Source organism: Polistes dominula, unplaced genomic scaffold (assembly GCF_049000335.1).
Source record: "Polistes dominula isolate Pdom_NZ unplaced genomic scaffold, Pdom_raw_medaka contig_73, whole genome shotgun sequence".
Taxonomy (NCBI): domain Eukaryota; kingdom Metazoa; phylum Arthropoda; class Insecta; order Hymenoptera; family Vespidae; genus Polistes; species Polistes dominula.
Window position 1 is genome coordinate 4,997,346 of NW_028300951.1, and position 21,261 is coordinate 5,018,606.

General features: G+C 25.3%; 5 protein-coding genes across 11 annotated transcripts; 3 read left to right on the top strand and 2 right to left on the bottom strand.

Annotated features, from left to right (window-relative positions):
• The first annotated feature begins 108 nt into the window (after positions 1–108).
• Ubc10 (ubiquitin conjugating enzyme 10) lies at positions 109–1,883 on the top strand. The gene is made up of 4 exons (XM_015316066.2): positions 109–263; positions 656–748; positions 1,124–1,310; positions 1,491–1,883. The coding sequence occupies exons 1-4, from the start codon at positions 237–239 to the stop codon at positions 1,658–1,660; spliced, it is 477 nt and encodes a 158-aa protein (XP_015171552.1). The 5' UTR covers positions 109–236; the 3' UTR covers positions 1,661–1,883.
• A 162-nt stretch (positions 1,884–2,045) lies between these two features.
• On the bottom strand, positions 2,046–13,846 carry Cul3 (cullin 3). Of its 5 annotated transcripts, none has more exons than XM_089172182.1 (14): positions 13,136–13,836; positions 10,305–10,688; positions 10,024–10,227; positions 9,758–9,937; positions 9,310–9,684; positions 9,058–9,228; positions 8,714–8,821; positions 8,454–8,631; positions 8,104–8,348; positions 7,687–7,856; positions 7,247–7,385; positions 6,975–7,102; positions 6,826–6,883; positions 2,046–3,719 (listed from the first exon to the last, which is right to left on the bottom strand). In XM_089172182.1, the coding sequence occupies exons 1-13, from the start codon at positions 13,193–13,195 to the stop codon at positions 6,859–6,861; spliced, it is 2,367 nt and encodes a 788-aa protein (XP_089028308.1). In that variant the 5' UTR covers positions 13,196–13,836; the 3' UTR covers positions 2,046–3,719; positions 6,826–6,858. The 5 variants fall into 5 exon arrangements, 4 of the variants coding, with proteins under 4 accessions (XP_089028308.1, XP_015171554.1, XP_015171553.1 ...); XM_015316068.2 differs by lacking the exon at positions 2,046–3,719 and adding an exon at positions 4,161–4,363; XM_015316067.2 differs by lacking the exon at positions 2,046–3,719 and adding an exon at positions 4,161–4,429.
• A 361-nt stretch (positions 13,847–14,207) lies between these two features.
• Positions 14,208–18,636, top strand: Idh (isocitrate dehydrogenase [NADP] cytoplasmic). 3 transcript variants are annotated; one of them, XM_089172184.1, is made up of 3 exons: positions 14,208–14,280; positions 16,192–16,394; positions 16,899–18,636. In XM_089172184.1, the coding sequence occupies exons 1-3, from the start codon at positions 14,223–14,225 to the stop codon at positions 18,111–18,113; spliced, it is 1,476 nt and encodes a 491-aa protein (XP_089028310.1). In that variant the 5' UTR covers positions 14,208–14,222; the 3' UTR covers positions 18,114–18,636. The 3 variants fall into 3 exon arrangements, with proteins under 3 accessions (XP_089028310.1, XP_015171673.1, XP_089028309.1); XM_089172183.1 differs by lacking the exon at positions 14,208–14,280 and adding an exon at positions 15,924–16,080 and having other exon boundaries at positions 16,254–16,394; XM_015316187.2 differs by lacking the exon at positions 14,208–14,280 and having other exon boundaries at positions 15,921–16,394.
• PIG-C (phosphatidylinositol glycan anchor biosynthesis class C) lies at positions 14,238–15,520 on the top strand. The gene is made up of 2 exons (XM_015316186.2): positions 14,238–14,380; positions 14,470–15,520. Exon 2 carries the CDS (start codon positions 14,592–14,594, stop codon positions 15,393–15,395), a length of 804 nt encoding a protein of 267 aa, XP_015171672.2. The 5' UTR covers positions 14,238–14,380; positions 14,470–14,591; the 3' UTR covers positions 15,396–15,520.
• On the bottom strand, positions 18,486–21,028 carry Cox10 (Cytochrome c oxidase assembly factor 10). The gene is given in 8 exon segments (XM_015316188.2): positions 18,486–19,043; positions 19,045–19,171; positions 19,245–19,562; positions 19,645–19,820; positions 19,898–20,093; positions 20,175–20,445; positions 20,533–20,655; positions 20,774–21,028. Coding segments are annotated over 7 exon segments (1,263 nt in total). The 5' UTR covers positions 20,614–20,655; positions 20,774–21,028; the 3' UTR covers positions 18,486–18,949.
• Between the last annotated feature and the right edge of the window lie 233 nt (positions 21,029–21,261).

Genomic DNA, 21,261 nt, shown 5'->3' on the forward strand with positions numbered 1-21,261 from the left:
TTACATTACAAAAGAATCCATATTTAAGCGCGCAAAATGATAATAGTTTCATGATTATGTAAATAATTATATTATAGAAAATTAATATTAAATATATTTAAATTTTCCGCCAGAAATATCTTCCAAGCAAGCAGACCTGAAATTTCAATTTGACAAATAAGGTTCTAACAACAGGCAGCACTGGTCACTGGTTAACTTGACGAATTTTACTGCCTTCAGAAGACTCTATTTTCAAAATGGCAGCTATAAAAAGATTGCAAAAGGTAAATTAAAGTTCCTAACAATATAAGAATTATTCTTTAGATTTGATTGTAAAACAAAAATAGATATATTTAATATTAATTAATAATTTCTATAAATATTACGAAAATGATATGATATACCTAGTATATTTCCTTTGTAGTCCTTAGAATTGTTCGACGCCGTTCAAAAAGTTAATAACATTGTTTTATATATTATCATTTAATATGAACTTATTATATTTTATTATTTACTATAGCTAATTTTCATATTTTTCTTTATTTATGACTTTCTGTCTAAGAAATAAAAGGTTTCATATTTTCTTGATCTACGAGTTAAATTTAATATTAAATGTATTAAAAGAAGATAGTATCTATATCATGAGATAATAATATGGACATTTTATCTTTTCCAGGAATTAGGCGATCTGAGAGCCTCTGCTATGAAAAATTTTACAATTCAAGTAGATGAATCAAATATTCTTACTTGGCAAGGACTTATATTGCCGGTATGTTTATACTATTTATTACTTTTTTTTATTATTAACCTAACCTTAATTAAATATATAAACGTAAGGATTTGTAGATTATGCAAAATCATTTCACATTGTGATTTTTATTTCAGAATTATGTTATCTTATGATGTTGTTATAAATTTTATCGTTTTAAAATATCAATCCATGAAACAATTGCCAATTACTGACCAAAAAAAGAGAAATATTTAATTTATATATCTTATAAATATATATACATAAAATGCAAAAATAGAAACATAAGTAATTTTATATTTAATATAATTTTATACTTATATTTCTATTTCTATATATATATATATATTCTTATAAACATATTGTTTGTAATAATTATATACGTTATATTCATAGGACAATGCTCCTTACAATAAGGGAGCATTTCGCATCGAAATTAATTTTCCTGCAGAGTATCCTTTTAAACCACCAAGGATAAATTTTAAAACAAAGATTTATCATCCAAATGTAGATGAAAAAGGACAAGTATGTTTACCGATTATAAGCGCTGAAAATTGGAAGCCAGCAACAAAAACAGATCAGGGTAAGATTAATATTTAAGAAAGAAATAATCATCATTAACCAAAAGAAAATTAATTTATTTTTTGATAGCAGTTTTACAAATACTTTTTCTATTATAATGGAAAAAAGCAAATAAAATATATAAATAAATGAATTGAAAGAATTTAAAAAGTATTTACAACTTCATGTTATTGTTTTACAGTAATACAAGCTTTAATAGCTTTAGTAAATGATCCAGAGCCAGAACATCCCTTAAGAGCAGATTTAGCTGAAGAATTTCTTAAAGATAGAAAGAAATTTTTAAAAAATGCAGAAGATTTTACAAAAAAACATGCAGAAAAAAGGCGAGAATCATCATCCTCAAACGAATAATCCCAAATGGTAGGCCTTTCTCACCACGATGCCTGCCACCTCAGTTAATTCATTGCGAGTCGATTTATGCCGGTCTGTCATATGTGGAATCGAGAATGCCCGTGTACAGTATTGGTTGATAAGGAGGATATGAATATATGCAATTGTAATGTTTAATAAGGTGGAAAGAACTTTTCAGAGTAAAGTAAATTATAATAAAATAACTGTATGATATTGTAAACAAGTCTTATATCGTATTTTAATTCTTAAGTTTGGGTAGATTATCATCATAATTACACGCAAATTAATTTCAAAGAATTTAAAAATATCAACTCTATCATATATTACATTTCTCAAATTTTTATAGCATGTATTGAAATGTCGTATACTATATATCGAAGACTTATGGAAATTGAAAAAAAAAAGAGAACAAATATTTTGATGAAATATCAATTATTGACAAATTTAAAAGTAATTATAAAAGAAGAGGGCAAGCACATGCTTTCCTCATTTCTAACAAGATTTTTTGTTTATATACCTTACGTTCCTATTTATTTTCATAATTATATATATGTGTAGCATTTGGAATAGTATAATTAATTTACTTTATTCAACATTGATAAGCTTGTATAAGGCAGACTTAAGTAATATCATTGTTTGCAATTATTCAACGTTATTTGTTATATCAGTGTTTCTCAAATAGTAAAACTTTGAGGGTGCGCCATACGAGAGTTCAAACAAAAAAGAAGAAAAATCTCTTCAATACAATTCTGAAGTTCTGAAGTATGGGTCAATCAATCTAAGACATTTTGTATCGAATTTATAAATACCAAATTTTATGTGTACATGATATGTTCATATTTTTTTTATTCCCATTGTTATATAATATATATATAATAAATATTATATATAATTATATAACACATATATATATATATATATTAAGAATACACCAGTTACATATACATGTCCAGAGTATACATAAAATTCCAAAATTTGAGAAACACAGTTTTAAAGAGTTGTTTAGGTAATTGATATTTATGATAGATACTCGTCATAAATTAGTATGACTTATATTTATATTTATTGTCATCATTTTAAATGGTTTCTCTAACTTTATCTTTGCACTGTTATATCCAGCACATAATGGAGATGATAATATTATAAACTCATTACATTCTTTTGATATTGAATAATGATAATTTTTCTTGACTATAGTTAACGTTTATTTAAGAATAATTGCAAACTATTTCTATATATATTTATGAGTGCTTTCCAAAAAGTCTACTTTTATAGTAGAATTTACAAAAAAACTCACGTGAATATATAAAAAGAAAAGATGGTATTTAATATTACAATATGACGTAACATAAAAAATAAGTATACTTCTTTATATTATTTAAAATCGTAAATGAACTTTAAAAAAATATATATATAAATATATATAAATACACAAGAATAATAAGAACATTAAACTTCCGTAAAACGTGTATTTTTTAAAAATAAGAACTATAGTTAGAGATAATAATATACAAGCAGAAACTTTTTCTATCGAAGATAAAAATAAGGATGCTATTGAATATAGTTCCCCTTGCCTCCCCCCCCCCATAAAATAAGTAATATCAAAAACTATATATGAAAATAAAATTGTATGTTAAAAATGTAATTGTAACAAATAACATCTTTATACTGTTCTCATTGGTAGAAACTTTCAAAATCTATTACATTTTTTTCCAAAATTTTTTAATATAAAATCAGTAAGTTATAAAAATGTGTATAGTACCAGTAGAATCGTTGTAAGATTTTTTGTTTTCATATATTATTTCAATATTATATGACATTTATATCAGAAAAATTATTTCAAGAATAAATAAATAAAAAAAAGAAAGGAATTATTTCTATCCGATAAAATTATTTATTTATGAAGTCAAAATTACGTAATATATTCATACTTCATAAAGAAGTAACAAATGTTACAAAGAAGATTTGTAATGTGTCCATTACATTTAGTGTTATTTGATTGAACAACTCATTGGCCTTTTATTTTTTTTTGTTCTCTTTCTCTGACTTTTTACATCGACTGAAAAGATTAAATATATAATTACCAATACTGAACAACACATGTTTCAGACATTGAATAATTAATAAGGATTAGAAAATTCAAACGAAATAATGTAAGCATTGTATTAATAATAGGAATTAATTTTTAATTTACAAGTATGTTAATTATCCTTATCTTTTGTTTAACTAATTTTTCGCAGAGATGCGTTTTTATTTTAAGTTTATATAAAAACTAGTATATTGAAGAGAGTTAGGTAAATATATTATATTATGAAGACAAAAAATCTTTATAAAGATTTTTATTTTTTACTAAGTTTTTATTTTATTTTTTTTTATTTTTTTATTCCTTTTTACGTAAGAAAGAGAAAAACTTATATTGACATATTAAAATTCTATTGTAATAAATAAAGAAGGTAATATAAATGAAAATAAAAAATATGACATTTGCAGATTTGCTTCCTTTTTTTTTTCTTTTCTTTTTTTACTTTCTACAATACATGAGCCGGGGTAACATTGTTGAGTGTTCTGTATTTATTTTTTTTTCTTGTCTTTTCTCATTTTAAAAATTCCTCATTTTAATTCAAGCTCATGCGCGTATATTTTCCATCTTAACACAATTCTGCATGTCTTACACAGTTTTTGAAGATCCCACATTTTGGCGTACTACACAATAAACACGTTGTAATGTATCGAAGTCGATGAGTAATCAAACCATTCTCAATCGATAAGCTGGGTGGAAAAGATTAACGACGTTAATTAATTAATGGAACTGGAACAATAATAGCATGAATTATTGTTCAACAATGTGATACACGTGAAAGCACAATGAAAAATTACAAGACGTATTTACTTTTTTTTAAATTTTGTTTTCGTCTAATTTTTTCATATTCATTTATCCTGAAAGCTTTGATGCTTAGGATATACGCACGTGTACTCTTTAGAACAAGGTACTTCATAATTGAAACTTGAATAACCCGTGTGACGTGGTTTGGCGTATTGATTATCTTATATATAAACCATATATGAGGATTAATAGACACAATAATGTTTAAAAACACACAAACAAATAAATAGATATTATTAAACTTCAACGTTAACTTATTTAGAATTTCAAGTGATTTATTTCTACAGTCTGTTTTTCCATTTTATTTTATATTCATAATATAACTACATGCGTTTTTGATATTATGTATATATATTTATATTTATATTTATATTTATTGGCATTTATTTGTCGTAAAAGAATATTGGCATTTTTATTTTGTTTTAATAAGATTTGAATATCTAAATCTTAAAATACATTATTATTTTCTTGTTTTTTTTTTTTTTTTTTTTTTTGACGAATTGCATGCAAGTATACCTATTACATAATATTTAATTTGATAACGTATAAATAGATCTTGAAAGAAAGAAAATAAGATTTAGAGTCATTGAAAGCAAACACATAAGTGGTCAATCATTTTCTTGTTTTTGTTTTGAAATAATTCGCAACAATTTTGGGCTTAATAATAACATCTTGAAATATGTAGGATTTCTATTTTTTTTGCTGTATTACATTGTTTTTATATAAGAAATTAAATTTACATATTTTGGAGAATTCAAACTTGATAGAATTATCGAAATAAGAACAATATTTATTTCTTTATTTTTGAATTCCTACTAAAGAAATTCTCTTCTCAACTATGAAAAGCAAATATGTAGTAACGAAGGATGATCAGGTGAATTTGAATCGTACATTTATTTCATTTGCTCCGCTAATTTTTATCTTTTATTAATTGTATTGTTTTAATACGAGAATCCTTTAATCACAGATCTCTCGACTTTTGATAATATAATACTGATAATCAGTATGTAATACTGAACACATATTACATTTGTTTTTTAAATAAGATGATGTACGTAAAATTTTCTTTTTATGCTTTGTTTAATTAACTATAATAATTAAAAACAACAAAAATATAACACATACAATAATAATATAATATATTATAATCCTTATATAAATTTTACATTATTTATTTATCAAAATGGAATTAGAAATAAACTAATGGATGTTATATCATTTACTTCTTTTGGCATTCCAAATAAAAGAAAAAAAGCATGTAAAAAAAGTAAATAACATCTGTGCGAAATTTGATATATTACAAATTGGTGCTTTCAACGTGCATCGATTTTTTTCCCACCAAACTAATCAATTTTTTAATAATCTATTTCAATATTTTGATATTTTATTTAGGCATTCATTAACCAACGAGAAACGTCTTTCCTTAACGCAATGATTTGAATAATATATTTTAAATGAATCATACTGCACTCAAGTTCCACTTTAAATTCTAGATTTCTTTTTTTAATATGTATCTCATATAACTTTATATAATTAATATATTAACTCTTAAGTTTATTTTACGATAATACCATATTTTGTTAAGTCATCAAGACGGATTGCATTGAGACATTCATAAACAAACGGTATTATTACAAACTTTAATCTATTTTCTTTTTTCTTTCTTTATTTATTTTTTATAAATTTGTATCTGTATATTTTTCTTTTTTTTTTTTTTACTTTATTTACAACTATTTGCATCGTATGTTATATGTTCTTTTTCTTTACAAAAAATAAAGTAAACAAATTAAAAAAAAAAACAAAGAAAATATATTTTAACATTTTTATCGATAATAGACCAATTACAACTTTGAAATAAGATGTATCAGGAAAAAAATATAGCCGCTATAATAAAAGAAAATGAAATTGGCATAATTATCATTTACAATGCCGTAAGTACAACTTCTCAACCTAAAATATAAAATGGCAGTTGATGTTACAGAGAGAAGATCATTTAACAAAAATCTATTTTAATAATTCGCAAATAAACATACAGCCCTCTACTCTAAAGAAAAATGTTCCTTGTTGATATAGAATGCCAAATATATAATTATTACATGGAGAAAGCAATAGTAGTGGTAATGAATCTTACACATTATAGATGATGGTGGTGGTGGTGATGGTGAGAATGATGAAAGTGTTTTGATATATCAATAATAATAGAAATTATTTGTTTAAAGTATAATGCATATAATGAATCGATGATATAATTAAATGGTATACATTATTACAAATTACTTACACTTTTGTACAGTTCCAATATTTGAACTCAGCATTAAGCAACGTACGTATATACTTTCCTAGAAGTACAAGAAGAAATACAAAATAACAAAAAGTTAAATGATTATTAATATGATTAAATAAATTACGCTATAAATATATTGCACATACCTATCTTCCGTCGTACGAGCTAAGTACTCTCGTTCAATCAAACCTTCGATACGCTTTTTAATAATAACAGGGGATGGCAAAAAACGTACTTTCAGTTGTTGCGTTACTTCAGTTACGAGTATATTATGCTAAAATATAAAGATAATTTTAAATTATTTATTTGGTGTCAAACTGGAATGCAAAATTTTTCAAAACGCCAAATTACAAACCACACTATTATACATACGTATCTTAACGACGAGTTTTATATATAGAAAATTGATTATATTCACCGGCATACGCTTTCGATCCTTCATGATACGAACAATAGCTGCTTCAATTTCATGCTTCCGGTCTTCGTCGACTTTATTACGCATTTCTCTTCTTTCTGGTTCTGATTCTCCTTTTGCTGCCACAGTTTGGATCTTAACTCTTTACAAAAAAGTATATGTTTATTAGAAGTATAATAAATGACTTATGTTTATTATTTTATGAAATTCATACTTTTTTATTAAAGTATAATATTTATGAAAATAATACACAAAGTAATTAATTTTTAAGGCACATTGTCTATAATAAAATAAAATAATAAAAAGTAATATACATATGTAATATAAATACAAATTTTTATAATTAAAAAATCAAGATATCATGCAATAAAGTTGCTGCGAACATAACTGTAAATTCAAGGAAGTTCTCATATTTGCTTTTATCATTAATTAATGAAATATACCTGTGCAATTTGCTGGAGAAACTATTATTTACACCGAAGGTATGTGAAGGTTCAATTTCTTTGGTTCGAGGATTTTTGATTAATACCCTCTGTGACGATTTGCCCATTGCAAGAGATTGTAGAGCTCTAACCAAGTCTCTCTCTGGAATATCGGTTTCACCTTGAATTTCCTACACAATGTATTTTAATATATATGTATATATATATATCTATATATATATATTTACGTACATATGTACATACATACATAAACATGTATATGTATGTGTTTGTATACATGATCGTTTTGTATATTCGTACAATATTAATTAAATATTTTAATTTTATAAGATACATTATAAAATTAAAATATTTATTTAATTTTGAAATTATAAATGAAATTAAATAAATAAAGAAAAAATTATATTAAATACTAACTTCATATGTCAATGATTCTCTTTTGTTGAAAAGCATCAACACACACATTTGGTAAGTTGAAACTTGAATTATGTGCTTTCTTACACCGCTTGCACATACGCTGCTTCTTTGACTTAATAAACTATTACTGCCATTATTATTTCCACTTATAATGGAACCAGAAGAAGATGGCGTATCCAATCCTATTCCACAGCTACTCTCTTCTTTTTTCTGTCCAGTAAATATAGCATTTAAATCTGCAGATCCTGTAAATAATTTATATTAATAGTATTTATCTTTTATTTATCAGAGTTTTAATCATCTTCGTTACTATAGTCATCTCTAAACTAAGTGAAATAAAAAGTACCAACCTAATTGTGGTTGCAATGTCAATTGACGTCCCGTATGCTTAGCAAGATAAAAACGTCTAAAGGCATCAAATGCACCTCGTGGTGCAATTGGTAGATTACATTTAGGAGTAGCAGATTGTGTTGGCCAAAAACCAGTTGTGAGTACTCTTACACTTATATCCACACCGTATAAATTTGTCTTTATTGAGAATATAAATAAATAGAATTAAAACTAATAAGATATTCAATGAATATTGAAAGAATTATTTATAAAGTCTTACCCCAGAAGTAAGAACGTGATCCTTAAATTCGTCCATAATAGTGTTGCTAACTGTTATATCCTTAAACATGCCTTCTAATTTAGATGTAAATTGGCATCCACATTCAGTCTATAATATATATTATATATATATGTGTATATATATATATTATATTATATTATATAATACATATTTTTAAAAAGTAAAATATGTAATATATATTATATTATAATATAAAAATAAATATACAAAAAGAATATATATAAAATGATTATTAAAATATATTGTATTTAATAAATTATTAGAGTATAGAGGAAATTGAAGGAAAGATCATTAAATTAGTATAAATAAAATATTATTAATACCTTAAGTTTAGATATCATATTTTTTTCACTATCATCTGATACTGATTTATTTAAAAGAAGCCGTTTTGCTAGATGTTGTTTATAGTACCGTTCAAAAACATCCTTCTCTTGAAGAAATCTAAACAAAACCATTGTTTTGTCCAGGATACCTTCAATTTCTTGTTCAGTCATCTAAAATTTACAATTATTTCACATTACAAAATCGTAATAATTAAAGAATTTATCATATAGCCAGTGTAAAGGAAAACTAACCCCTTTAGAACCCTTTTTCAATTTATCATCTATAAATAGAGATAAATATTCTGGACTTTTAGTATTTAAATTGAGGAAGTATTCAAAATCTGAGGATATCATTTGTTTAAAAAGTTTATCATTATTGAATGAATAATGAAGAAAATGATCAAAACGGTCTTTTAAATCCAATAAATTCTGCACAAAGTGTACAGCATTTGTTGTTGATTCGTGCTCCTCTTGAACCATAGCACGTCCTCGTTCTTTAAGGAACTGAGATACACAATCAAAAACTGTGCGTAAACCATCTGTTACTCTTGAGAATAACTTATACATACAACTAAGATCTTCTGTTTTCTGATTTTTAAGCATGTGTACTACACCACTGTTCTCCATCTGTTAGTGAAAATAAAAGTATTAATATATACTCTCTAATTTGCATTAATAAGAAAAAGAAAAATAACTATACCTCAACAATAGTTTTCATATGGATTTTGATTAATTCTTCTTCTACAACTTCAACTATCCGTGGTTCCGTAGACTCATCTAAATAGTGTTTTGCTCTTTCCGATTCTTCATAAATTCTTGCTTCTACTTTTTTTATATAAACGGATGCACTATTTTCTGCTAGAAATTTTTGAGATTCAATCTAGAAAAGATATCAATAACATATTTTTTATTTATGAATAAAAAAGTTATAAAGGATAATCAAATATAATTTTATATAGCATTTACTCGGTAAAATTCTGCACTTTGTTGTAAAAAAGGCCTTTCAAAATCTTCTTCATAAACTTGACGACTATTAATGCCAAGTAACATTAGCATATGGCATGCATTTTTTATAGCGATTCTATCAACAACTTCACCATGTCTTTCTCTTGCAACCATACCTAATAATGTATCTCTCAAATGATCTCTTACGCAACCATATCTAACCACCTATAAAAATAAAATCTTATATTTATAAAAGTTTCATCAAAGAAATGATTTTATATTATAAGATATTATAGTATTACCTGATCTCGAAATATAATAAGTCCTAAATTATATACGTTATCCACATCATTTTGTTGTACATAAACTCTATCCATGTACATTAAAATATCCCTGATCATTACCATTGAAGTTGTGTGATCATTCCATGCTTGATTTAATGTTTGTAAAAAGTTATTATGAAGCGAATATAAAACATCGTCTCGTACTTTATTTTCGAGATGTTGAGTTACTACTTCCTTTAATCCTGTGTAAAGCCGTTCACCATATTTATGCAAAACCATAGTATATGCATTTCGATATAATTCTTCAAAACTAAGACCAGAGTTATTTTTCTTTTGTATCTCTTGGATGGCATTTTTTAGTAAGGTCCAAATGGTTTCTACGTACTTTTCATCCATAGTGGTCTACAATACAAAAATAATATGATGTATAACAAGTATTATAATAAAAACTAATTGTTATGTTTTCAAATGTATATATGTTCAATTTTATAGTTAAACTTTTTAATGTTAATTCTTGTACTGCAGCATAAATTCCAAAATTACAATTATAAAAATTAATAAACACATTTTTATGGCATAACATAAATTAATATAGATATGTTTTCTCACAGAGGTCTTGGTAATAAGAAAAATATTTGCACTATCCATGTTTATTTTGGTATTCATGTTTTCCTTTACTATATGTGCTATTTCAATATGATTAAACAGATTCTTAAATTTGACATTTTTCCCTTTTTTTTTTTTGTATATATATATTTTTATAATTAATTTTTTTCTCCTTATAACGTTTTTTTCTTAAATCCAATTGTATAAATATGCATTAGATCAATTTAGATATAATAATAAGTTATCTGTATTACAGAAAATAAACATAGAACAGATCATTATAATAAATACATAACCATAAATATTTCAATGATAAAATCAAAACACAAATATAATGACAAAATATATATAAAATTAAATATATATAATTTAATATTAATAAAAATTGTATATATATATATTTCAAAAATCAATTATAAGAATATTTCATGATCGTATATCAGTTTTACTTAACGGAATATGATCTATTGTAAGAGAATAGTATGTGTAACATTGAATACATAATTTATCCTCTTGAACACATTCATACGTTTAATCAATGTTATACAATGTCTTCTAATGTAAATTTAATCTTTTTGTATTAAAGTTGATGCATTACATCTTACGTATATTGAAGCTTTATTATTTATAAGATAGAATTGCAGTTTTTTCTGAAGATAGTAAAAAAATTGTAAAACCTCAAATTTTATTTACTTCCTTAGTCGTTATAGCAACAATTGTTCCAAATTAAAGTTACAAATTAACCAATTTGATATTCATAAAAAATACTTCTTATATATAAATACTTATAAATATTATTATTATAAAATACCAATACATGTATATACATGGTATCCCAGTTTTATTCGCAAAATTTTACCAGCATATTCTAAAAGTAAAAATAAAAAAAATGTTATTTAAACATGTGCTTTTTTAAATATTCTTTTTCCTGTTTCCCACAAGTAAAAATTCATTAGCATGATATTTGGTGATTTTGAGGGCTAAAGAATTAGTCCTTTTTGATCTATCCATCGTTATTAGAGATAGTGATCATTTAACCATCATTGTATTGGTACTGCATAATGTACTAGACAATCATATCATTGGATCTATAAATGTTAACGAAACAATAATAGAATATCTCCAACTATTTCTGGCTGAAATTTATTTTGTATGAAATCTAAAAAGACTGTGTGCTGTTAACCTATAGTAAAAAGTGAGGTCAGAATATATTATTGTTATATATTCAAATAGATATTAGCAATATGTTCAACGAAACATCAGACCATTATTGTATGACATTTTTTTCTTATTTTTACTTATAATATATGCTAGTAAAATTTTGTAAAAAAGAAACTGGAAACTCTGTATATATAGTACGAAACAATATATTTAACATACAATTATATATGCTATATCGAGCAGAGAATTTGTAAAGTTTTATATTGATTTTTCTTGTCGAATCAAATCATAAATTTCCATTACATAAGTAAACTATTATAAACTATATTAATAATTATAATATTAAAAGATAAAAAAAGAAACAATTTATTCTTATATCAGTAAGTAGTAAATTAAATATTTAAATAAAATGAATTTCTCCCAAACATTTTCTATACATTAACATATTGATGAATTGAAAAATAAGAACCATGCATATAAACGAGTTTAATTATAACTAACAAAAATTAATATATATTATTTTCGAATTCACTTAACCTATTCAATATAACGTTTTAGAAATAAGGCAAATAAAAGGTTAAAAAGGAAACTATAATATATAGAAAATAAATTTGATTTAACAGAAACGTACATAGAAAATTTTTTAAATACTTCGAAATTCGAATACGATTAACAAATGATATATATACATATTAACGAAAACGATATTATATTAAATTAGTGTTATCGAGAAATTTCATGATTTTTACTTTAATAATACTAATAATCATAATAAACTAAAAAAGAAGAAAGTGATGTGTATAATTAATAAAAATAAGGGAAAAGTAATATGTAAGTGTGATAAGTGCATAGCTATATATATATTTTTATATACATGTGTATATATAAATGCAATGGGAGTATATATACGTGCTACATTTAATAGCTTGATTATACTCTGTCTTTCTCCTTCTTTCTTTCTTTCTTTCTTCCATGTCGTTTCGATAGAGAGGGAAAGAAAGAGAAAGAAAAAGAAAGAAAGAAAACGATAGAGAGGGATAGAGATAGACGTACATATATATTATAATATCAAATTTTCTTACCGGAAAAGCACGTATACGCATTTTACCCTCCTTCTTTGGCAAAGCACTATTCTTCATCATGTCGAATGAAATGTTCAAAGAAGATTTGTATAAAATGATTACCCTCTTCTCTCTCTTCGCTTACGGTAATATCGTACTGTGTATACACACTGACATACCACTCTTAAACGTACCGAATATTCTTCATTCGCTCATTGAAAAACAGCCGAGGATCGGCTTCACAAGGTTAATCGCGCTCGACACTTAAACGCGATATATCTATATTATATGTGGTTTAGTAAACGAAACTTTTATTATCACTGGTGCATATTACAGTTACTAAGACGAAGGACTTGACAAGAAACCGAGATACTCTTCATACTCGTACACACCGAAATGGGGGAAGGTAGTTAAGGGTTGACGGGCAAGGGGGAGAATATGCAAGAAAGAAATGATACTACCCGAGTTCTGCAGCGGATCATAGGGAAAACTCGTACACATATAAAAGATGTCCGATTAATTCTTTCCAACTATCGATACTATTGTTTTTATCGACTACGATAATTAATTAAATTGAAATATTAATATTCGAATCTATCTGATTTAACAAGCCTAATTACTTTTACTACGCTCTCTATTCATATTCCCAGCCACAAACCAGACTAACGATAAACGGTATACGTGGATACACGAACACTCTCTTTGCTGCATCTTTCTTAAACAACAGATGGCATAACGGAACCATGTTTTATATTTTAATATTTATGTACTTATATTTAATATCTATGAATATTCCAAAATTAATTTTATGAATTATTTAACTATTAATCTAATTCAATTCTATTTTAGTTTCTAATTTAATTTATATATCATTTTTGGTTTATTTATAAAGATGGAGGAAATAAAGAAATATTTAATTAATCAAGAAAAAATTTGTCTCTTTTTTTTTATAAAGAAATATATAATAATTTTTATTATGGAAATGTACCAATAATATTTGATTTTATCAAACTAGTTGTCCAATCAATGTTTTCGATTTAAATTGGATGTTTCATGGAAATGTACACATGTGTATATATATGTATATACGTTTTCACTAGCTGAAAATATGGAGTTTTTAAACGTCAAAGTGATTTTTAAATCAGCAACAGAAGAATCAATTGCAGGTGTTATGTTAAATTTATAATAAATCATCATAAATTAATATCATTTTTATTTATAACATAATGATTTTGAAAAATATAAAGTTATCTAATGTATAACCAAGTAAGTGATATATTGTATTTTTCAATTGATTAAAATAATAACTTATCAATTAAAATATGTTTTCATTATAATTATCTTACAATTTTCAGTGTCCAGCCTTAACTTGTTATAGAAGGAAAATAATAACATTCCATTTATATATTTGTAATTATATTAATTGATTAGAAATTAATATATATATATGTATGTATGAAATGTACACTAGTGCTAAATGGAAAAAAATCTTTATGAATTTACTGATTTACCAGACAATTATACAGACAGTACATTTTTGACCAAATTACGTAGGAATGTAAAATCAAATCATGTTTCTCGATTAGAAGCTATTAATTTAGGTGCAAGCATATCAATACGTTTAAGTATTCCAATTCTCTTTGCTATCATATTTATTTGGTTATATAATGAATGGACCACTCCGAATGTTATTATTATGTCAGAAATAATTTTAACCATTTTTGGATATTTGTATTATAATATTAAAATATTATATATGTCTAAGAAATTGTCAGAAGATCTTAGAACAACTTTAATTTTTCTTATTTTTGGATATACTTTATCACCAGTCTTGCGAACATTAACAGAAACGATTAGTACAGACACAATATATGCTATGACTATATTAATGTTTTTCATTCATTTAATATTTAACAAGTATGGTTCTTCGCAAATATTTTTTTCTGATTCTTTATCTATAACGTCATCTATTTTTGGTTCATTAATGTTAGCGTCCAGACTTGCTACCCCTTTACATGCATTTTCACTTTTAACTGTTTCAGTACAATTTTTTGTATTATTTCCTATATTATTGTCTCATATAAATAACAAACTAATAATATCAATCATAATAACCACAGGGACAATATATTTATTATTACCTATGTCTAAAATATGTTCTTATGTTTTTGTAGTAGTTATAATATTCATTCATTTCATTTGTCCACTTTGGTATATTAGATGTAAACAATTTAAAAATAATATTTATGGTCCTTGGGATGAAGCAATCATTGCTTCTTAACTACTATAACTTTTCTAATTCTAATAATAGTTTATCAAATAAAACAATTGTTTTTATTATTCTGTAACTATATCTTTTGTATTATCTCAACGTTTTCGTGTAATAAATATTAATGAAAAACTTAATATTGTAATTATAAGTTAAATTTAAATATTTTTATATTTCAAACAACAGATATATATTTCTTTTTATAAAATAGAATTCTCTATTATTCGAATCAACAGGTGTGATTATTTAGAAATACGCTAAGAATCAAATCACTGGTGGCGCAATGATCGCAAAGAAAATAAAAATAAGTATATATATATATATATATATAAATGTACATACGTAAATATAGACAACACAAGTATATATTTTATATTTGTATTGCTAATTTTCAAAATGTCTTGATGAGTATTATAGACATTTATTGATAATACTTATGTTTTATCTGTGGATTATGTGCATCACATATAGATACACATGTTTACATACCATAAAATGGAGTTTCATATAGAACAAATACAGTATCGTATATTCCTATAGCATTTTGCGTGTTATTTGCTTGAATATTTTTTAAAGTTCAAATTCCAAGGTTGCAGAATATTTTTTTCTTCTATTTTTAAATGATAAGAAAGATGAAAATATCTTTTTAATAATTATTTCTCATATTAGAGATACATGCTTCTATCAAGATTATTAGGTTTGTAACGTTCAGTTGGAAAAGGGAAGGAGAAAATAAAATTAAACATAAAATTAAGGATAAAGATAAGAAGAAAAAAAATTTATTAAAAAATTATATTTCATTGTATATATGATAAAGTAGCCATGTTTTTACCCCACCGCTTCGTAAGAGTTAATACGTTTTTCTTAAAGGCTACACCTTGTTGTCAATTCGGTAGTAACAGTGTCACGTCATCGCGTCAATCGATTGAAAGATTTCTCAGAGGTAGTTCAATAACATACTCATTGGCAAGAACGTTTTCTATCTCATCAGTAAATATGGCGAAAATACAAGTAAGTAAAAATAAATGAATAAAAAAAATTAATGAATTAATTATGAAAAGAAAACAATTATAATCTGTATATATGAAAGTTCATTCAATTTTATCTAAATTATATAATGATTGATTTTTGAAAATATCATAAGATTTTAAAATGATAAAAAATGAGAAATGACAAGATGATAATGTTAAATAATGTACTTAATATATCAATACTTTATAAGAGATATATGTATATACTTACATATACGTAAATTATTAAGATGAATGATACATTTGGATATATTCTTATTAGATTATTTCTTATACGTTAAAATATCTTATTATAATCTTATTTTCAATATATATGCATTTATATAAATTATAACGTGTAATATGTTCAGAAATATTGTTTTTTTAATATGCTTAGTCATAGACAATTGACCTAAAGAAACAGCTATTAGAAAGTATCTTCTTATTATAAATATTTTAAAATTATAGCTATTTTTATTCTCTTTTTTTAAATCATTGTTTTTAGGCAGGACCTGTCGTAGACATTCTTGGCGATGAAATGACTCGTATCATTTGGGATTCCATAAAAGAAAAATTAATTTTACCTTATTTGGATATCGAATTACATACTTATGATTTAGGTATAGAAAATAGAGATGCCACCAATGACCAAGTAACAGTTGATTGTGCAGAAGCTATTAAACGTTATAATGTTGGTATAAAGTGTGCTACTATTACTCCTGATGAAAAGAGAGTAGAAGAATTTAAGTTGAAACAAATGTGGAAAAGTCCAAATGGTACTATTAGAAACATATTAGGTGGTACGGTATTCCGTGAAGCTATCATTTGTAAAAATATTCCTCGATTAGTAACGGGTTGGAATAAGCCAATTATTATTGGCAGACATGCTCATGCAGATCAATATAAAGCAACAGATTTTATAGTACCAGGACCTGGAAAACTTGAAATTACATGGACTGGTGAAAATGGTAAAAAAGAGGTATATACTGTCCATGATTTTAAAAGTCCTGGAATAGCACAAGCTCAATATAATACAGATGAAAGCATATGTGCATTCGCTCATAGTTCTTTCAAGTTTGCACTTTCCAGAGAATATCCTTTGTATCTTTCAACGAAAAATACTATTTTGAAAAAATATGATGGTAGATTTAAAGATATTTTCCAAGAAATTTATGAGAAAGAATATAAAGATAAATTTGAAGCTAAAAAGATTTGGTATGAGCATCGTTTGATAGATGATATGGTTGCTTATGCGATGAAATCTGAAGGAGGTTTCGTTTGGTCATGTAAGAATTATGATGGAGATGTACAATCAGATTCTGTAGCTCAAGGATATGGATCATTAGGGCTTATGACATCTGTACTAATATGTCCAGATGGACGTACAGTAGAGTCAGAAGCTGCTCATGGTACAGTTACTAGACATTATCGTCAATATCAGCAAGGTAAAGAAACCTCTACCAATCCTATTGCATCTATTTTTGCTTGGACTCAAGGATTGCTTCATCGTGCTAAACTGGATAAAAATCAGCAATTGAAGCATTTTGCTGAAACTTTAGAAAAAGTATGTATTCAAACAATAGAATCAGGTTTCATGACTAAGGATCTGGCTATCTGTATTAAAGGAATGCATAATGTTACTAGAAGTGACTATTTAGAAACATTTGCTTTTATGGATAAACTTGCTGAAAATTTAAAAAAAGCATTGGCTACTAATTGACTATTTGAATCAGAACAAGTTTTACGTGCAAAATATTAAGATCATATTTGTATTTGTTATATAGACAAAGAATTGTCAAAATATATTCAGTTATTAGTAAATAGCTATCATTTTTATAAGATTAACAAGGTGATATATAAATATGGTTTCGGAATATTATTTTAATTATGTAAAATTTTATATTAGTTATATAATTTAAAAATGTAATTTCCTCATCGATATTGTTTTTTACTATTTTTTCTTATGTAAAAGCAAAAAAGGAGGAAGCTGTATATAAGGATTTTTTATATGGAGATATGATTTACAAATTTGTAATCAATAAAATTGTATGAAATAAATAGATAATTATTATGCACAATCACTAATACAATATTTATATTTATGTAGATTGATTTTATTGCTTCAATTATCAATCAACTCTATTAAGGGTGTTAAAAATTGAATAAGTTTTTTAATTACATTGTTCGAATAATAATAAAGCTGTTCTTTTTCGAAGTCTCCTAAATAAAATCTGATCCACAGATGTGTGTTTGTGTTTATTTCCATCACAAATTTATATAATTAACTATCTATTTAAATATAAATTATACTAAGGTACTTTTGTCAATAATCTAATAATTGAGCTACAATTTTTATGATACTCGTTTCTGCGTCTAATGGGATGACTGTACGAAACAAGTCATATAATTATTTATGAATTCTACTATGATATTTACAAGAGTTTGTACTTTAAAAAATATTTTAGTTAATAATTATAATACAAATTTACAACTTTTTTTAAAGAATATGATGGCGTCAACGATGTCACTGACAATGACATAATTTGCGTTATCGCATTAAACGGACGATGTTGTTGGTATAATCAATCTCGAAAGATTTGATAAGAAAGTTTCTTTCTGATAATTTTCATCGTTCGTTACAGTATCTGTTTTTTTTACCAATGAACCAATACTTTTTATTTACAAGCAGTAAAATCATTAGCACAGGTAAATAGACCAATGAAAAACGAAAGAGTTTTCTAGAACTCGCGCTATCTGAGTTTTGGTAAAATTTCCAAGCTGTAAATGTAAAAATGGGAATAAAATATTAATAAACGTTAAAAGTTATCACAATATAAAGAAAACAACTTACCAAGATATAGAAAATAAGAGTTTAGCGGCGTTGACATAGCAGCAAAGTACCAATTAGTTACATCTAATACAGGAGCTAAGTAAGACAACCCCATTAACGCAGCCGTATATCTTAATGCTGTTTTACGACAAAGATTAGGATTCGTAACGGACATCATTCTATAGCCTGCACGTGAATAATCAGGTCTCAAATTCCAAGATAAAGCATTAAAATGAGGAAATTGCCAGGCATACAAAAGACCAGACATAATCCAAGCTCCTGGAGCCATTATGTCGCCTGTGCAACCTGCCCAGCCCATAAGTGGTGGTATGGCACCGACTATAAAAAGAAAAGTCAAAATATAAGAGGAGTAATATTAAATAGATTAGATTAATTAAAAAAAGAAAATGATTTTACTTACCAATAGAACCGACCCAAGTGTTAAGAATACTAATACGTTTCATAGGAGTATAAATAAGAGTATATAGAACTAAATTAATAGCACCTAACATTGCAGTTATAGGATTGACTTGACTATATAGTATGGTTAAGCCAGTTACTCCTGATAGAGTTGCAAATAATACTGCATGTACCGGACTGATGTTAAAACCAAAGGAGAATACAATTTTAGTTGATTTTATCGTAATACCATGATACATTAAATGTTGACTTACGTTAATTGTCCACGGACTAAAACTCTATTCTTTGTTCTTGACATCTGTGCATCGAAAGGAACTTCAAAAAATTGATTAACAGCATTAGCAGCAGAAGATACTAATGCAGTGCCAACGGAACACATTGTGAATGTATATAAGTCAAACATGCCAGGTGCTATCGCATATCCACCCATGGTTGTTATTACGACTAAAGCTAAATAAAAGAATTAGGGGCATTATATTAAAATAGTTTAGAGAAAGTGATTAAAAATAATATATACATTATTTTACTTACAAGTTAATCTAATTTTAGATAACTTCAGACAATATTTGTGAAGATGTGCAAACTCTACTTGCATAGGTTTCCATTGTGGTTCTTCAAATGGACGGGTTGTTTCCTTGTTACTATTAGGACTAGAAGTTTTTGGTAAAACATATTTGTCAGGATCTAATGTTATTTGTGTATTCGCAGGACTAATATGATTGTAGTTTTTTTCTCTTATTTCTATACATGATTCGTGCATATTTACAACTTCTTTCGACTTTTGTTTCGAACATGTGGAGTACTAAAAGACATGAATATCTTTAAATGTAGTATTCTTTCAACAATATTTTAGTTAAAAATAAATAAATATTAAAAGTTATATTCATACCAAAGTGGTTAATAGTTTCGATGTCGAAGTGCATGGTAGTAGATTGCGACATATTCGTGGGGTGAAAAAGTATAACATCATAAAAATATTCTTGATAAAAAATCAAAGATAGTTTATTTTATCCTATAAAATAAGATAAAAAAATCATATTTTTAATCAGAAAAATATAAATATTCTGTCATAAATATTATTATTTAGTTATAGAAAAAGAATACATTTATTAACATATCAAATAACTTACATTATTTTTCATGTATTACTATTTTATCATAGTATCAATGTTGCATAACGATAATTTGTAAACTCTTTTGACATACCAAATGTATTTGTAATTTTAAAAATAAATCAATAGATAACATATATCTAATAAATACAAAAATAATCCTGTATAACAATTTTACTTATTATTACATGTCCACTATAACCCTCTTATTCATAGCTTTTTGGTCCAGTGCATCCAATGACTAAAACGTGACGACATTTTGAACGTTCGTAACGCCACGTAGGAACAAGAAAATGAAACATAATTTAAATTAGTTGCAAATTTGCAAATATTATTTACATTTTTATTATTTAATTGTAAGTGAATAGTTTAAATAATTAAGTTGATAATTGAAACTTATTTTTTGTTATTGTTACATTATATACATATATATAAAATATAAATGTAATTTAAAAATTAGACTTTATACGTATCTATAGATAAGATTATAGAATATATATATATAT